The 17,163-nt window shown below is 35.6% G+C and overlaps 1 protein-coding gene, 1 long non-coding RNA gene and 1 pseudogene across 2 annotated transcripts; 1 reads left to right on the top strand and 2 right to left on the bottom strand.

Moving 5' to 3' along the window:
• The first annotated feature begins 1,005 nt into the window (after positions 1 to 1,005).
• LOC104120701 (uncharacterized) lies at positions 1,006 to 6,037 on the top strand. Its single transcript, XR_691714.4, has 4 exons — positions 1,006 to 1,591; positions 2,293 to 2,344; positions 2,456 to 2,515; positions 5,470 to 6,037. It is a non-coding gene; the product is annotated as an uncharacterized lncRNA (long non-coding RNA).
• On the bottom strand, positions 3,203 to 9,567 carry LOC104120700 (putative late blight resistance protein homolog R1A-10; annotated as a pseudogene).
• LOC104120699 (pentatricopeptide repeat-containing protein At2g36240) lies at positions 9,278 to 16,713 on the bottom strand. The gene is made up of 2 exons (XM_009632517.4): positions 16,315 to 16,713; positions 9,278 to 12,910 (listed from the first exon to the last, which is right to left on the bottom strand). The coding sequence occupies exon 2, from the start codon at positions 12,833 to 12,835 to the stop codon at positions 11,411 to 11,413; it is 1,425 nt and encodes a 474-aa protein (XP_009630812.1). The 5' UTR covers positions 12,836 to 12,910; positions 16,315 to 16,713; the 3' UTR covers positions 9,278 to 11,410.
• Positions 16,714 to 17,163: the final 450 nt, after the last annotated feature.

Here is a 17,163-nt window from a genome sequence, read left to right as displayed (position 1 = left end):
TCAACAAATTTCTAAGTTTTAATGCGCAAAAAATAAGAAGGAATAATAAATTATAATTTAGGGACACTATGCTTGTTAAAGGGCCTCTACTTTACGTGTTATCTATATTTAACTTCTGTTATACTATTCGGCCATATTTAACTCTATCATTATACTATCAACCAAATTTACCCCTACTGTTAATTAAAATAACTTGAGAGATTCTGGGTCACCTGACGGATTGAGGGGTAATTTTTAAAAGTTGCTAATGGTAGGGGAAAATTTGATCAGTAATGATAAGGATAAATTTGGCCAGATAGTATAACGGAGTTTAAATATAGACAATATACTAAAGTAGAGGGATATATTTGGCCCTTCTCCTTTGTTAAATGTCGTATCATGGCCCTCTGTGTCCAAAAATCAAATCTACATCCCTTTGGAGTTTGGTCTAATATTATGTCCCTTAAATTTGAGGTGGGTATAAAATAACCCCTCAGATGTACCCTAGTTTTGTTCCTTTAAGTTTGTCAAAATTAAAATATTTTAGCCTTGTTAAATTTTGATTGAAATTATAAAATAAAATAAAAAATATTTAATGTGAACTCTTTGCTATTTTGAGTCTTTTAGTGTCTGGTGAAGTTTTCTAAGGTGCATCTTTTAGTATTTTTGGTCTTTCTGGTATCTGTTGCAATTTTTTGGATTTGATAAATTTTCCAGGTGGTTTTGATTTTTTTATTTTCAGAGGAGAGGCTTTCAAAAGGTGAAACTCTTTTTTGTTTTAATAAGGTAAAAAAATATTATTAACAATTATCGAAAAATCTTGTACACAAGTCGTAAACCAAAAAAAGAAGAAGAGAACCTACACTAAAATTTGGTTCTTGATAAAAGAGGCTCAATCTTCTAGTACACACATACAACAACAAAAAACTAGAATAAAAGGCTACCGCGCAATTCTAAAAAATCTAGCTCCACCTCATCGAATATCCTCCAATTTCTCTCGTTCCAAATAATGTACATGATTGCTAAAGGGGCAACCTTCCATACCCTTGAATTTTTCTTTCCCCATAAGAGCCCAACTATGCAATGCCTCATTCACCATTCTCGGCATCACCTATTGCACCCCAAGCAAATTTAGAGCCACCTTCCACAAACTGTTGGCCACTTGACAATGCAATAGGATATGATCTACATCTTCGCCCGAGCTTTTGCACATGAAACACTAACTAACATATGTGATCCTCCTCTTTCTCAGATTTTTCACTATCAAAATCACTCCCCTTGCCGCCAACCACGCAAAGAAACACACCTTTCTCGATACTGTGGGAATCTAAATAAAGTGATAAGGGGAAACACGTTCCTCTCTCCCTAATAATGTCTTATAATTAGATCTGACATTGAATAATTCATCTTTACTCTCTCGCCCATACATCTGATATATTGTTCGGTGTACCCGGCTCATATAATAACTCAACAAAATTGTAATATTTCTTCTATCTCCCAATCTTGTAGGTTCCTCTTGAATCTCAAATTCCAATGAATCACCCCCCATGAGACCTACAAAATTTGAGATTATATTTTCCCCCTATTTGGTTATTGGCAGTAGCTAAAATCGGTACACTTTTTACACCAAAATCTTGGTACTATCTATCCCATATAGGATGTTGCATTATAATTCTCCCCATAATTATAATCTCAGGATATCTTTGTTCCGAACCAAATGACGAAAGTAATTGTATATATATATATATATATATATATATATATATATATATATATATATATATATATGTGTGTGTGTGTGTGTGTGTGTGTGTGTGTGTGTGAAGCCACTAAGTAAATTAAATAAAACTAAATGAACTTTTTACCCTTCAAATAAAAAACTACTCTTCTAATATTTTGCCCCAAAAAGTAAATTTACATTCCAATAAATACTACTGGATAAAAATGTATACATTGTATACAACGAATCAACAAATGGGAAGAGATACTTGTATGAATTTAACTCAAAGTCCTGGAATTCCTTTCATCTTCCAATAATGGTTGCAATTATACAATTTATGTGAGCTTTTAGAATGTCTTTTCTATGTTTAATAGTTATTGCTTTCTTCTTTAAGCACCCATTTTAAATGATTTTTTTTTCTTTTTGTTCTTCTCTTTCTATAGGTCCAACTATTGTGAGTATTAGTGTAACTGGACTTAAACCTGTACCTTTTGGCTTTAATTTTGTAATCACGTAGTAGTTGTTTTGTTTTTTGTTATAGTTAATGGTGAATTATGATTAATGTTATACTTTGGTGTTTTGTTGTGTTGTAGGGCAATTATGGCGAGGCCTCTGGGTTTGTGATTGTGTCTAAGTTCATCACAGGTTGATTGAATATACATAATCTCCATTTGTTTTCTCATTGTACTTTTATTTTCCATGAATCATTCTTGAATATTTGTTTGTGGTTTTTGTATTTTTATACTTTTTTGTTAGCTTCTGGAAGGGAATAGGAGTACAATTTATCTCTACCTTTGGAATATCATTTCAGATCAGGTGATCTTTTTCATTCCTTGTTACTTTTCATTTGAGTTCTGTTAATTTCTATAACATTTTCTTCTGCTCTTCCTAACCATTTGTCTTACACGAGAGAAATTGGATAATTAGTTTTTATATTTGGACGAATTGATAGTTAAATTTGTACGATATCTTGGCATATAAAAAAGTGCAAGGTAGAGTACATTTTTGGTGCAGTTCATAAAAAATTTAGTATTTCTTGATTTGTTATTATATAAACTGAATTTTTTTGTAGAGTGAAAAATTTCTTACGATACAGTCTTTTATTTAATCATATGAATCACAATTTTTCTTGATGAAATAGTGCTCTATTTGTTCATTTTTATTCTGGTAAGTTTTACTGGAATTGCATATTTGTTTTCTTCAATTTCTGTGGAACTCATCGCCAACTTATTATGATATTTTAAAAATATTTGTACTAATTATAATATTTTAAAAATATTTATACAAATTAGTATGGGATATATCCAAAACTCAAAAAATCATACCAGAAATCATATATTTAACCACATGTTAACATTCTTGAACAGAGAGAACAACTATAACAAACATATGGGCAACCTCAAGGCTAGAGGTGGCAAAATGGTTAAAAGAAAACAGTTATCTACCCATATTATTCATTAAAAAATGGATTGGATAATGAACTTTTTAAAAACGGGTCGAATATGGATAAAAACCATATTATCCACTTAGAAAATGGTTAACCAAATGGATAACTAATGTGTTTAATTTTTACATTTGTAAAGCCTTAAATTGGGAGTTCCTAAGTTTGGAAGACTAGGAATTCTCCCACAAATGATCATATTCAAGAAGACATAGATAATATGGATATCCATAATATCCATATTATCCGCCGGATAACCCGTTTTTTATCCGTCTAATATACGGGTCGGATAATTTATCCGTTTTTTGAATTACCCGTTTCCGATCTGCCCATATCCGACCCGACCCGACCAGACCCGTTTTCCACCCCTATGCTGGGCTGAGATGCAATGAAATCAACAGCTAGATCAATGGAGCTGCTCTTGTCAGTTTAATTGTCAGGAGTTCCAAACCCAAACTCCTGCAGATGCAAATAGAAACGATCATGTGCGAGTGTCATAGTAAAGTAATAGTTCATGTAGCTTATACAATGAAAAGAAACCTAAATATAATACAAAGTTCCGAGGATTTAAAGGCTGTAAAAACACTATAAAATCAACCATCCCCATAGAAAATCGATTGCACCCCAGGCTGAGACAGGGTATATATATCAGCAGGCCTCGAGCAAGTTCATTGCTAACTAAACTTTCATAAATGCATCTTGAAAAGCAAGTGAAGACAAAGCTGGATTAGAGCTTCTTCAGGTGTTGGGGTAATACGTTCTCAAAGACTAAAAAACATTCAATAGCATATGAACATCAACCAACTTATGTGAAAAAAGGTTGTGGTTACTTTAAGTTTTGACATCAAGAATCTTTGTTAGCTGATTAATGGTTGAGCGGTAGTGTGAAGGGGATTGATGATAAAGAGCAGTAGTTGTACTGACATTTTATTGCAACTTGATGTAACTGTAACAAATTGTACATGAAACGCCTTCTGGCTAGTTAGTGTTACTAGATGAACGATGAAGTCGATGAAGTCAATTTTGAAAAAGACATTGTTTTGGGATATTTCTCTAGCTTCAGTGATTAATACAAACATGCAATATGTTCTAGCACATCTAATTTAACCATGACGATAAACAAGTGAGGATGCAAATCGAACCAAGCTAAGGTGTATTGCATTTCAACTATATTGCATTACTTCAACTTGTTGGGCTTGTACTAAGCACGGGCTATGACACATCTAGTATAAACCTAAACACCTTTCCTCACAAGTTTACCTTAAAACCGTTTTGCTCAATCTTCCTCTGTTTCTTCCTCTGAATCTTCGTCAGTCTCTTCCATAACTTCCTCTGTTGATTCTCCAGAATCTTCATCAGAATTTCTCTCTGTACAATGGCCATTACAAGTGAATTTTCAGTAAGTGTAAAGTGAAAAGGTGAGACATAATCAGAGTTGGAAACTTTAGATGTGAGAGACTGATTTTTTTTAATTTGCAACAGTTCATATGGCACCCTTTCAAAAGGGTTGTTGTTTCTATTATATTTCTATCAGAAAATGTCCCAACAATTTGAATTTAGCCTTCATTCTCCCATTTATTCAACTTAAAATACACAATGTACTCTAAAACACATGTAGTTTAATGCTAAGTAATAATTGAGAAAATCTGTTGGAAATGAATAAATAAATGTATTATCTCATTTCTATATTATGAAAAGGTACAATACTTAAACTTTTGGCACTGAAAGAACAAATATTTCGACCAAAGTATTTGATTGTTTTCGATTATGTTACCATAGATGACATTTGACCCCTGAAAACTTACTTCCTGCATATTTCATTCTCTTACTAGTCACTGTTGAGCTAAATTTGCACTTATGTTCTGATAATACGTCGGGATGCTTCCTTTCGATATGGTTAATGGGCGAAGCCTCTAAATATACAGGTAACACGATGAACTTAGATATGTAATAAACTTCATTATTGCCATGAATGAATAAGTAAATAGATAAATTTATAAAGAAAACAAGTTTGATATAAATATTAGATACTACGTGCAACGTTAGTTATACACCATTTCAATGAATCTATATATCATAATAAAAGGCCCTAATATGACAATCACATATAACAGATTTTATGAACTATTCGATTTCCTTACATTATTATATTCAACAATATAGTAGTTATGCGCAGAAACTTATCACAATCAACAGTTTAATTCTTATCTATTGATTTAACACAGTTCATCAGAGTCAAAGTTATATGGCAGTTGAATATTCATTCAAAATTATTTTACTTACCTCTAATTTTGTCAAAGGCATAAACTTTAAGCATGTTGTTTCCCAGACTCTCTAATTGCTCTTTCCGGATCAGCTCAGCAGAATTCACAAGGGAAGGAGAACACTGATGTAACTCAATTAGCTGCAGTGTCATACTATCTGCAAATCCTTTAGGAATCTCTTGTAATGAACTGCAATTTTTGATAATTATGCGTTCAAGGCATGGGAAATAATCATCGGTCGCTCTCCAATAGTCAAGATGCAACTTCTCAAGGAGCAAGAATTTTAATTCAAGAAACCCAATCTCTGTTACTTCCCAGACAGTTTCTCCTACAATCTCACCACCTACAAAGGCATGAGCTTTCAATTGGAGCACCTCAAGTTTGGGCAACTTGCTAATGATTGTCATGTCCTCCCATGGTAGAAAAGTGCGACAAAGTGTCAGCTTCTTGAGATTTGGTGGGAAAGAACCCGGACATGGAAGCCTAAGAAACAAACCATCTGGTTCAGAGTTGTACGATGCAATACTTAGTGCCTCGAGCTCATGTAAATATATAAGATTATCTAGGCATTTGGGCTTCTTGTAAAAATCGCTTGTATTGCCACCAATTCCCAATTCCTTCACTTTCTTAATCCCTTCAAACGTTTTCTTGGTGCAACAACGAGGACTCATCCCAGAAACACTTTGCAAGTTTTCCAAAAAACAGTACATAACATCGTTGGCTGAAACCTTTGGAGGAGAATATAAATACATCCTTGTAGAGTGGAGATGTCTCAATTGAGACATCTTCCAAATTCCATTTGATAAATATATGGTTCCACTGAGTTCTGGAATATATTGGCGAAGAATAAAAGTTTGTAAGTTCCAAAGTTTGGAAATTGATGTATCTTCAGGAATCTCAACGGCTGTCACAGCCAAATACCTTAAAGAAACTAAGTGTAATATTTCACTAGGGAAATAACCGAAGCTCAATGTCTCTAAGTCCAATACTCTAAGAAGTATGAAATGGTCTAGTTCTAATTCAAGACGCCACTCTGTTATGTTGGAAGAAATATGAAGAGAACGTGTTATGATGTGAGTAATATCATCAAAAAAAATGAAAGATAAACAACCTCGCTTTGGATGAACTGACACCCACCGACAACCTTGAGAGGAAACCCTTCTGGATCCTTCATAAGTAACTGGATTTGCGACGTACAATAGATTCTCGCTTTCAGCTTCTCTCAAGCATAAATCATGGAGAAGATCATGAATCCTGCATGTCTTGATTTTGCCAGCCAAACTCTTCTTGCTAACAACAACTAGACTTTTATCAATAAGTTCATGTAACAGATTAGCAGCTACTTTTTCCAATCCCTCAAGCCCCTTCAGCTCTAAGAATCCTTCTGCAACCCATAATCTAATCAACTTCTTCACAGAAATCTCACTAGCTTTTGGGAAAACCCCAAAATACAGAAAACAAGCTTTCAAATGAGACGGAAGATGATTGTAGCTCAAAGAAAGCACTCCTGAGCAACGTTGATAATCATCAAGGTTTACTAATGAGCTGATGCTTTGAGCTACTTTCCTCCACTCGTCCAGCGTCCTCTTACTAGAGAGAGTCCCTGCAACCACAGAAATCATTAGTGGTAATCCTTTGCAATTTTCCACAACTTCCTTTGCAATATCTTCAAATCCAATCGGACAGACTTTTTGGTCAAACGCCTTTTGGCAAAACAAATTCCAACTTTCCTCTAGCTCCAGGAAACGCATTGGAAAAGGATCCTTAGGAAAGCTAGCATACTGAGCAACCTTCATGTCTCGAGTAGTTAACAATATCCTACTTTTATTACTATATTCTGGAAAGCATAGTCTAATCTCATCCCAGGCTTCCTTGCTCCATATGCATCCACAACAATCAAATACCTCCTACCCTTTAAGCTTTTCTGCAAGCGATCTGCAAGTGCATCATCGCTTACCTTATCAAGCATTTCTTTCACCCCAATAGCATCTTGAAGGAGGCCTAGAAGTATCCTTCTTAAACTGTAGTCCTTGGACACAGTAATCCATCCACGAACATCAAAAAAGCTCACAATTGAGGGATCAGACAACATCTTTTTGGCAAAAGTTGACTTACCTATGCCACCCATACCAACAATGGAGATGACTTCCAGTTGAGACGAGTGTCCCCTAAGTTGATCCCGCATGAGCTCTTGTTCAATGTTGTACCCCACCATATCATTTTCGATGGTTGAAACATGATATTGTGCTGAACTGGAAGCACGAGGTGAAAAAATTTCAGCTGACAGATTATTATTCTCCCGCTGCTTGATGAGCCGTTCCTTCACAGAATCAATGTCTTTTATAGCTTGTTGCATGATTTTAAGAAGCCTCCCATGGGCCTTTGTTGGAAGGTTGAAGACTCGTTGCAACATTTTAAGAAGCGTCTTCTGGGCCTCTCTTTGAATGCGCGACTCAACTTTGTCTTCTACATCTTGTGCTAAATCTCTTACTTTTTCTTGCAAATCCTTTGTTGGTTCATCATCACTATTGTCAAGAAGCTCTTGCAGAGATCTAACCTTCTTGTAGAGTAATCCCAAATGTTCTTTGTGACCCTCTTGAAGCTTTAAGCTGGATTGTGAAATCAGGTGTATTGTTCCCAACAGAGAAGTTACAGCAGCATAAGCAGCCATCTCTCTTGCTACTCTGGGATGTACCTTCAGAGATCTTCACAAGATTTTTGAATGAAGAAATTTACAGAAAATTGGCTCCCAGAAATGATATGTTTGACTACTGGTAAGATATCAAGAGGTGGTCAGTAATTTGTTAAATACTTCTTGATAATTTTACTCTAGTTTTCTACAAATATGGAAGCAATTCACACTGGAAACAATAAAGTATGATAAGTAGGAGGCCAGTACTACTAATTACAATGTAGTCAATATAGGAGGTCTTTCAAAACAATTGTTAAGTTTTCTATAGCTGGGCAGAGGCAGTGACTTTTTCTTGGTTTTGATTTTTCATTTCAAAAGCTGAAGACCTGAGAATCTTATGTCCTAAAGTTTGAAAATTGAATACCAAATATGAAGCTTTCTGCAATACTCATTGGCACAGTGTGGACATGGCAAAAGAAAATAACAAAAACAAACAAAAGAGGGGGCAAATATGCAATACATATAGTCTCTGTGTTCACACACCACTTTCTTTGTATTGAATGCTTTTTCTTTTATATATATAAGGAAAAAAATCTTATTCAGCCTCACATGTTTTCTATAAGGTCTCAACAACTAGAAATCTAGAATATCGAAACAGTGAAGCCAAAAAAATATATACTAATATTGCAATAGACAAAAAATGCTATAAGAAAAACAGAAAAAGAGATGATATATTACCTGCTTCCAAAAAATGTCATAAAGTTAATTAACCTATTGAAATAAGAAAGTTATATGTGAAAGTGGGTGGGGGTTGAATTGCACTGATTCAACTCAAATCTAAAAATGTTTTCTTTTTAGACCACTTTGATGAAGTTTCAAAAACACTTTTTTCTAAATCTTGTTCCAATAATTTTCAATGAGGAATAATAGTTCAATAAGATTTGATTTATAGATATAGACCAATATCAGAAATACAGAAATAAAACAAAGGTGGCACCAGTAATTTTATACTGGTTTGGGTCACCAATGTGGTGCGCATTCCAGTTCCCGACTCCCAAGGGAGTTGTATTACTGCTCTTATTTAAATTGATCACAAGAAACAACTGGTTTTCACATGGTCACCACAAACTTGTGGTTTTTACTTGCGCACCAGAACAATTACAAGTTGGTTTGTACTTGCTTACCAACAACAAAATTCTCCAACGGTTTTAACTCGCTCACCACCCAACAATTACAAGAAGTAGAAAGAAAAAGGGGAGTTTCACAACCATTTAAATTCAACAACCGAGCTTTGCACTTACAGCATTACAACATTAATAAGGTTATGGTGGACATTGTGGATAAACTCAGAAATGTACAATCTCTACAAAGATTTACATGAGGATAGAAAGAAACCTTTTCGTTTCATATCTGCAAAAGTAACTTCAGAGTTTGGTCGGCTCCCTTTTATACTCAAAAGCCTTCAATGTCTCTCTGTAGCTTTTTTAGATGCCTTTCTCGTCCTTTGGTAAGACCTGTATACACACTACCCTCCCCAGACCCCACTTGTGGGAATACACTGGGTTTGTTGTTGTTTCTCGTCCTTTGGGCGTTTTTCCTTGGAATCAGCTTAGTTGACAATATTCTCTTCCTTCATGCCTTGTAAACATGCTCCTCTTTGTTAATGAAATTTAAACTCTTGCCTTCTACCGTGCCTTCGTTGTGAATAGAAATTCTTAAGCTCTAACGGCATCACTGAATGCTCTTTGATTACTCCGTGCATATCTCTAGGTTTGCATGTGAACAGTCCTCTTGGATTTTCTTACTGACTTGGCGGTACTGTTATCTGGGTGCCTTAGTGTAATGTTCTTTCTCACATGCTGATATGCATCTTCAGATAGTCCCTTGATTATTTCTTTGGGTAATTAATGAAGCTGCATCTTGCTCATCTTTATCAAACTATTCGATCCAATCTTCTTTTCTTATCATCTGGCTTGATTTACAGTCTCTTTCATTCAGCTCGACATATTTTCATCATCTATCCAAGTGATTTCTGTTCCTTCGTGAGTTGGCTTGTTGTCCAAACAGATTTTCCTGTCAAGAGAATATAATGTTCGTCTATTCGAAATACTGGAATATCTCTTTTTTATCATTATCAAAATACTTCAGAGGTTAACAATCTACACCTTTTTTTATGATGTCAAAACTTCTTCAAAAACAATTGACGAGAGGTAAGAAGTACTCCCTGATGTTTGTGTTTCATTTTTCACTGCATTTGTCGAAACTTTGCTCTGAGTTGATGCTTGCTCCCCCTCAATTTGTACCTGGACCTGTGTCTCTGGCTTTTTAATTGATGTATTCACAGAATCTATCTTGGACATTAGATAATATGTCCACTTCTCTCCCCCTTTTTGTCATTAGTAAAAAGGAGGATTGCATTTAAGCACACAATGATCTGTACATTGCCCGTAACAATCATCTGTCTTCAGAGGGATCAAGAAATCACAACCATTTTAGTTCCCATTAGCATGTACAGGTCATATCAGATCCATCATAGATTCTATGTTGTTTCAGATAACGAATTGCTTTTTCCTTGGCTCCAAAAAGATATGTGTTTCCTCTCCGATAAACTGCCCATTGGATACAGAGTACTGTTCTCCATATTCTCTTGAGTTGCTTCTTTATAGTAGGGAACCTAGATGAAGTACTGGCCATCTATCAGAGAAAAAAGAACGAACAAATCTTGTAGCATACCCAAGAATTCTTCAATTTCTTCTGGGAAAGATGATTAATCATCTGCTTCTCATGTTCCATGAATAGCCCAGGACATTGAAGAATATCCAGAAAGGCATTTAGGGAATCGGCCTGATTCTATCATCAGCTTCTCACATTCAGTGAATAGCTGGGACATTAAGGAATATACAGAAGGGAATTTCGGGAATCGGCCTGATTCTATCTTGTTTTGTTTAGTTTGAAGAAAGGAAGGATCCAAAATAATCAATCTTTTTTTCATTGTTGAATCTCTTCCCAGCATAACAGAGCTTCCTTTAATGTGCACAGCAGAGTTCACTGTACTCCATGTAGTTAAAAAAATAAGCAGCATATCTGCTATGATGTGTTGCAATTCACTAATAGAAGAGTTGATGATGACAAAATTTTGTGCCAATACAAGCCATGAGAACTCCAAGCTGCTGCTTCAGTTGACTCACTCTCAAAAGGATATAGACAATACATAACTCACCAATATTTTTTGTAGATGATTGGAAGTAAAAGGGGAAAAATCACTGATTTTATCTATTGGTACTTCCTAATATGCATATCTCCTATTTCCACATGGATCAATAAACTGCACCATATAAGTTTTCTCGACTTGAAGATAATAGGTGCAAAGAAATTTAACTTTTTGATTTAGCTTGTCTATCAATCAACCTGTTATAAGTAGCAATATCAGGTATAAACCCCAAATCCAACATTTCTTCCACCAGTGCTTCCGATTCCTTCTTTTTACCCTCCCTCTTAAAACCTGATATCAAAATATTGTACGTCACAGCCTCAGGATCCAAACCCTTGTTTAAACCCAATAACCTCATCTCATTCGCTTCCTTCATTCTTCCTGCATCACACATGTCACTAAGTAGACAATTAAAGGTTACACTATCCGGAAGCATACATTCCTGCAGCATTTTCTCCATAATTTTATATGCTTCATCAATTCTTCTTGTTCTCCTTAAACCTTCAATCAAGGTTGTACAAGCAATTAAGCTTGGAGAACTCCCATTCCTCCATAACTCATTCGCCAATTCCATTGCTCTGGCCACATTCCCTTCACAACAAAGCCTCTCAATTAACCCAAAATAATCAAATGTTCTTGGCAGCAACCGTTTCCTTGAAAAGTCAACCAGTAAATCGCACGCTTTCAACATCATTCCCTTCCTGCAAAGACCATCAACCAAAATCTCACAAGTCACTGCAGAAATCTCCCATCCCATCTCCGTCATCTCATAGGCCATCCCAATCCCCTCTTCAATCTTACCATCCAAAAGAAACCATTTAATTAAAGTATTAAAGCTAACTACATTTGGTGCACATCCATGAGTTTTCATCTCTTTAAACATTTGCAAAGCCAAGCCCAATTGCGAGTTCTTACAGTACCCAGCAATCAGAGTATTGAACGTAATTACATCAGGCTTCACTCTTTCTCTAATCATCCTATTGTAAAACTCCAGAGCCTTATCAAAATGCTTAAACTTCACAAATCCATGAATTATTATATTGTAAACAGCAACATCAGGCTTCCCATCAATCGATCTTCTCATTGTGTCAAAAGCTAACAATGCATCATCAAATCTACCAGCCTTGCAATAAGCATTAATGGCAAAACGAAAAATAGGTTCAGTTTTGGGGCAAGAGAAAATACCGTCAGCACACGGGCAGGGATTAGAAGCAATAAATTGAAGGAGAGAAGTAAGAAATTGGAGGCGGTGGGTGATGGCCAGCGTGCGGACCATCCACTCAAAGGTGGAGTGATCATGGCGGAAAGAATCAACAGAAGCAGCATAGTTGAAGAGGTAGAAGTCAAGGTTAGTGAGGACAGGGTGGTAATGGACGTGATTCTTGAGGAAAGTAAGAAAATCTTTGGCCGTGAAAGAAGGTTTAAGGTGGGTTTCCATGAGTTGGTTCAGTTGGTTTTGGGCAACAGGGGTGAGGTTGTTGGTGGTGCACACTGAGGAATCTATCGTTCTCAATGCAAGAGGTAACAGTGAAGTCCGATCAGAAGCGGTTTGTTTTGGAATGGATCTGAGAAATTTCTGAAATCCCATTTTCTCTTTGTGCTGCGTCCCTCGGCTGACTTTGGCGTCCTTCACTTCTCCAGTAGCTAACTTTTCATGTAAACCCTGTAAAATGAAATTATGTCATTCTAATATCAATCTAACAATTAGTTACTTTGATGTGGAGATTGCATTAGCTAGATCACTAAGAAGAAACAAATTACTACTATATTTTCATGCTTCAGTTTTTCAACCATGTTCAAACAACTAATAGACCCACTCCTGCTACATGTTAGAACTTCAAAAGGTCCAACCGAAGCAATCAAAGCAAAAATATCTCATCAAATTTTGTGAATCTAGAAACAACATCATTGTAATCAACACATGGTCTTAAGTATCTGGCATAAATATTACATATATACAATATATCACAATGTCAAATCACACAAAACCAACATGGTTCGATCTAGCCATTGAGACTATGCTGCCTCTCCGGTAAGTTCAATTCCATCCCTTTTTTTAAGGAAGCAGTCATTCCATGTCAACGAGTGAACATTATTAGGTCTGAACAAAATAATCACCTTAACTATTGTGAAGAGTTTCCATATGAGAAGTCAATCGAACAATATAAGGTTCCACAATTTCATAGATAAGCTATGAAACACTCAGATGTCTCACTAAACCATACTCATTGTTCAACATAAATTATCTTGACAATGAAAAATGCAGAAATACTTCTCAAACTTATTTCAAAAATAAACTAGCAACAGTTGCACTAAAGAACCAAGATCATGTCGCCTACAGAAGCATATTGGTATACATTCGAGCAGGAATAATAACTATATTACCAAATTGACTCGAACTAAGAATTAGCTAAGATCAGCACATAAAAGCGTAAACTTGGTACCGTAAAAAACAATAAGAATATATTGAAAGAGCACCAACCAGCTTTAACCTAAAGAATGGCGAAGGAAGAGGAGGAAAAGAGATCTTTCACAAATTCTGGATATATGTGCTTAACCTTTTGCCATGTGAAATTTCAGTTGCATAATGGAGTGTGAAGCTTGACTAGAATCAATCCTGTTAACAGCACAAAGAGCTTCAAGAAGGCACTCTATTAGGCTAATATGCTTTTCCAACCTAAGCTCTATTGATAAAAGATAGAATGGAAAAGGGCCAAAAATGTGGACTATTAGTGCTCCATGTGAAATAAATAGGACTAGTTTGAGTTAAAGTCCAAAGATACTGGACTATTTTGGGCCTTTTCTCTTTTAAATCCGTGGAAAAAAGAATGAAATTTTTCTAAATTTAAAAATAATTTAACTTAAATTTCTTATTTTACTCTAGTATACTCATTAAATAGTGTATGTCATCATTGTCATGTTTAACATGTAAGTTTTTTTTTTTTTAAATAAGGGTAGTGTTGTTGCCAACTTATGAATGCAAACACAATTTCTTACTATCTCTGTTAAATTCCTATTATGTCCTTATTTTTGCTGATTATGTCATTCTGAGAAGAGGTTACCCAAAGTCATTTGGCTTGTTCCTTCGTAGTTATTTTGACAACCTAATACACTCCAAGTCGTCGGAGATTTTGATGTTTCAGTCACCTACTTTTCCACCTGAATCTTATCATTCAAGGTATTGGCGTAGTTGGAAAGTGTTGTTTTATCCTCTATTTTGTTACCCTTTTGTTCCAATTTTGTCACCTTTAGATTGAAATCTCTAACTACATTGAGTTGGGTTTAGCAATTTTAGCCTACTGTGTAAGATCAGGGATTTCACAATGGCTTTTTTTTTTTTGGGACTTTCACGATGGCTTCAATTGAAAATAACAATTTATTTCCGTACTGAAATGAAATATAATCATAAGTTTAAGGGAGCTTTTTTTACTTTGCTTTTTCATTATCCTTTGCTACTCATGAGTACCGGTTGGATATACATTGGTTTAACTAATTACCCCCTTCGCAAATCTTTTAACGACTTGTTTTTCTTTTTATGACGGTGGTGTTCGGGCCAGCTTGTGGCTACTTTAGCTATTTCACCGGGTACATGCTACTTCCCTTCAACACATGTATCATCACTTAGGCACATGAGAAGAAATCAGCTAGTGTTTTTTGTCTCCGTTGGAATTTGAACCTGAGACCCCATCGTTCTTCTCCCGCTTCATTGACCACTAGGTTACACTCTTGGATGCACAAATCTTTTAACGATTAGTAAGGATAATTGTTTTTTTTTTAAAAATCTTTTACGCCCTCGGAGCTTTGGTCTAGTGGTAAGAGCATAGCAATAATGTGTGGGTTAGGCACACGTTGTCACACCTCCTTTTTCCCGAAGGGATAGGGGAGTTTTTACATTAATCGAAATGGAATTATTTATTTAATTCAGAGTCGCCACTTGGAATAATTTATGGTGTCCCAAGTCACCGATTTATTTTAAATCCCAAATCGAGGAAATTGACTCTTATTTATGGTCTGCGAACACAGAAGAGCGGGTAAGGAATTCTATTAACCCGGGAGAAGGTGTGAGGCACTCCCGAGTTACGTGGTTTTAGCACGGTTGCTCAACTATTATAATTATCCTAATTATCTGATTTAATACATATTTGAAACCTATTGTGCATTTTTACTTTTTAACCGCTTATAGTATTTATGAAATTTGTTTGAACAAGTCGCGATGTCGTGCACTCGTTTGTTTTTGTACATATTGCGAATCGCGCCACGTGAAACGTACCCGCGATTCACAACATGTTAATTTTTTTATTATTCGAAGTTGTGGTCAAGTCGCGTGAAACGCACACTCTAATTGGGGGTTATGTATCATGACTATGCCACGGGAACCGTACCCATAGTCACGATGATTTATTTATTAAGTGCGCCTAAAGCAAGCTACGAATATTTATAAGTTGTTTATTTTCCTACGTTTGGAATCAAGGCGAAAGCCCAAAACCATGGAACTCAATTAGGGACAAAAATGTGCAGATTACTACTTAAAAGATAACTGATGGGTTTCACATAATGGAGCCCATATGCTCCAAATATTAAAAGTTTTTTACAAACTTGGAATTGTTATGCTATTAACCCAGTTAAGCTAACTTTGCATTGTGAAATTAAATGAATACAAATCAGCACACGCAATGCCAAATACACACGGCTGCTCATGTCATTACAAAACTTTAATTAGAATAACAGTAGGTGATTCATGCTTTGCCTTAGTTACACTTATTACATCAGAAAAATTACCATTACCCTTTCCCTTCACATAATCCCTCCATCACGCCAATTTCAAACAACTATTGGCAAAAATTATAAGCTTACACATCTAATTATCAGCACCAAGGAAATGTTTGAATCATCACATACTAGAAACAGGTTTTATCAAACTTACGATTAATGACAGGTTTAGTGAACATTCAAAATGCATCATTCGCATAGAGCATCATTGTCAGAGACGGAGTATGGGAAATAGTATAATTTTAAAAACAATTTCAACTTCATTCAACTAAAAAATCATAAAAATACAGAACGTACCTAGACTGTAAAGAAGAATAATCAACAGAAATCCACCAAATAAAGGTTTGGATTGGAGAGTGCAACTCGGCTGGTTGAACAGTGCAATCACCAACAAATTTGCCAAACAGAAGCGAAATCCAAACCAAACAGAGCTCAATACGGTTGCAGCAACAAACAGCGACAATACAGCGATTCCACCGCTCAAAACGAATTTCAGAAACCCGGGAAGAAAGAAATCGAGCTTTGAAATCAGTTCTCTTCAAACCCCGCTTGAAAATTCCAGTTTTTCTTCTTATCTTTTTTAGCTTATGATTTTCAGATCTGGTTTGGGTGTCCTATCAGTTACTACTAGATGGCTTAGGCGTGTGTGAGAGTGAGGAGTACTGTGTGAGGGATTCGGTGAGAGAGCCGGAGGAGGAGAGGCGAATCTACTGTGAACTTGGTCTAAACGACGTCGTTTAGTAACTGGGCCGGGCGGGTTGGGCAGCAAAGGCATTTGGACGGACCTGGTGAACTTGGGCTACCAAAATCTTAGCCCAAAATACTGTAAATGTCCAACACCCTTTTCTTTTACTCTCGAAATTAGACCACCTATTCTAATTTGAACTAATTTTGCACCATTAACCTAATTATTAATTTTCAACTACCAACTAAATAATTAACTATATTAAAACTAATTAATTAAGACTAAGAAATGCAAGGAAGATGCCAAAAAATAACTAATGTATATTTTATGACTATTATTATAATTATGCCGTTAACCTATGATTGATTCCTAAATGCAAGTGGCACACTAAATAAAATATTTTTGATGATTTTTATGATTTAAAACACTCCTAAATATGCATAAACAATGTGAAAAATGCA

The sequence above is a fragment of the Nicotiana tomentosiformis genome, chromosome 12 (genome assembly GCF_000390325.3).
Source record: "Nicotiana tomentosiformis chromosome 12, ASM39032v3, whole genome shotgun sequence".
NCBI classification, from domain to species: domain Eukaryota; kingdom Viridiplantae; phylum Streptophyta; class Magnoliopsida; order Solanales; family Solanaceae; genus Nicotiana; species Nicotiana tomentosiformis.
The sequence above is the reverse complement of the archived record's forward strand: the minus strand, read 5'-3'. Positions and strand labels throughout refer to the sequence as shown.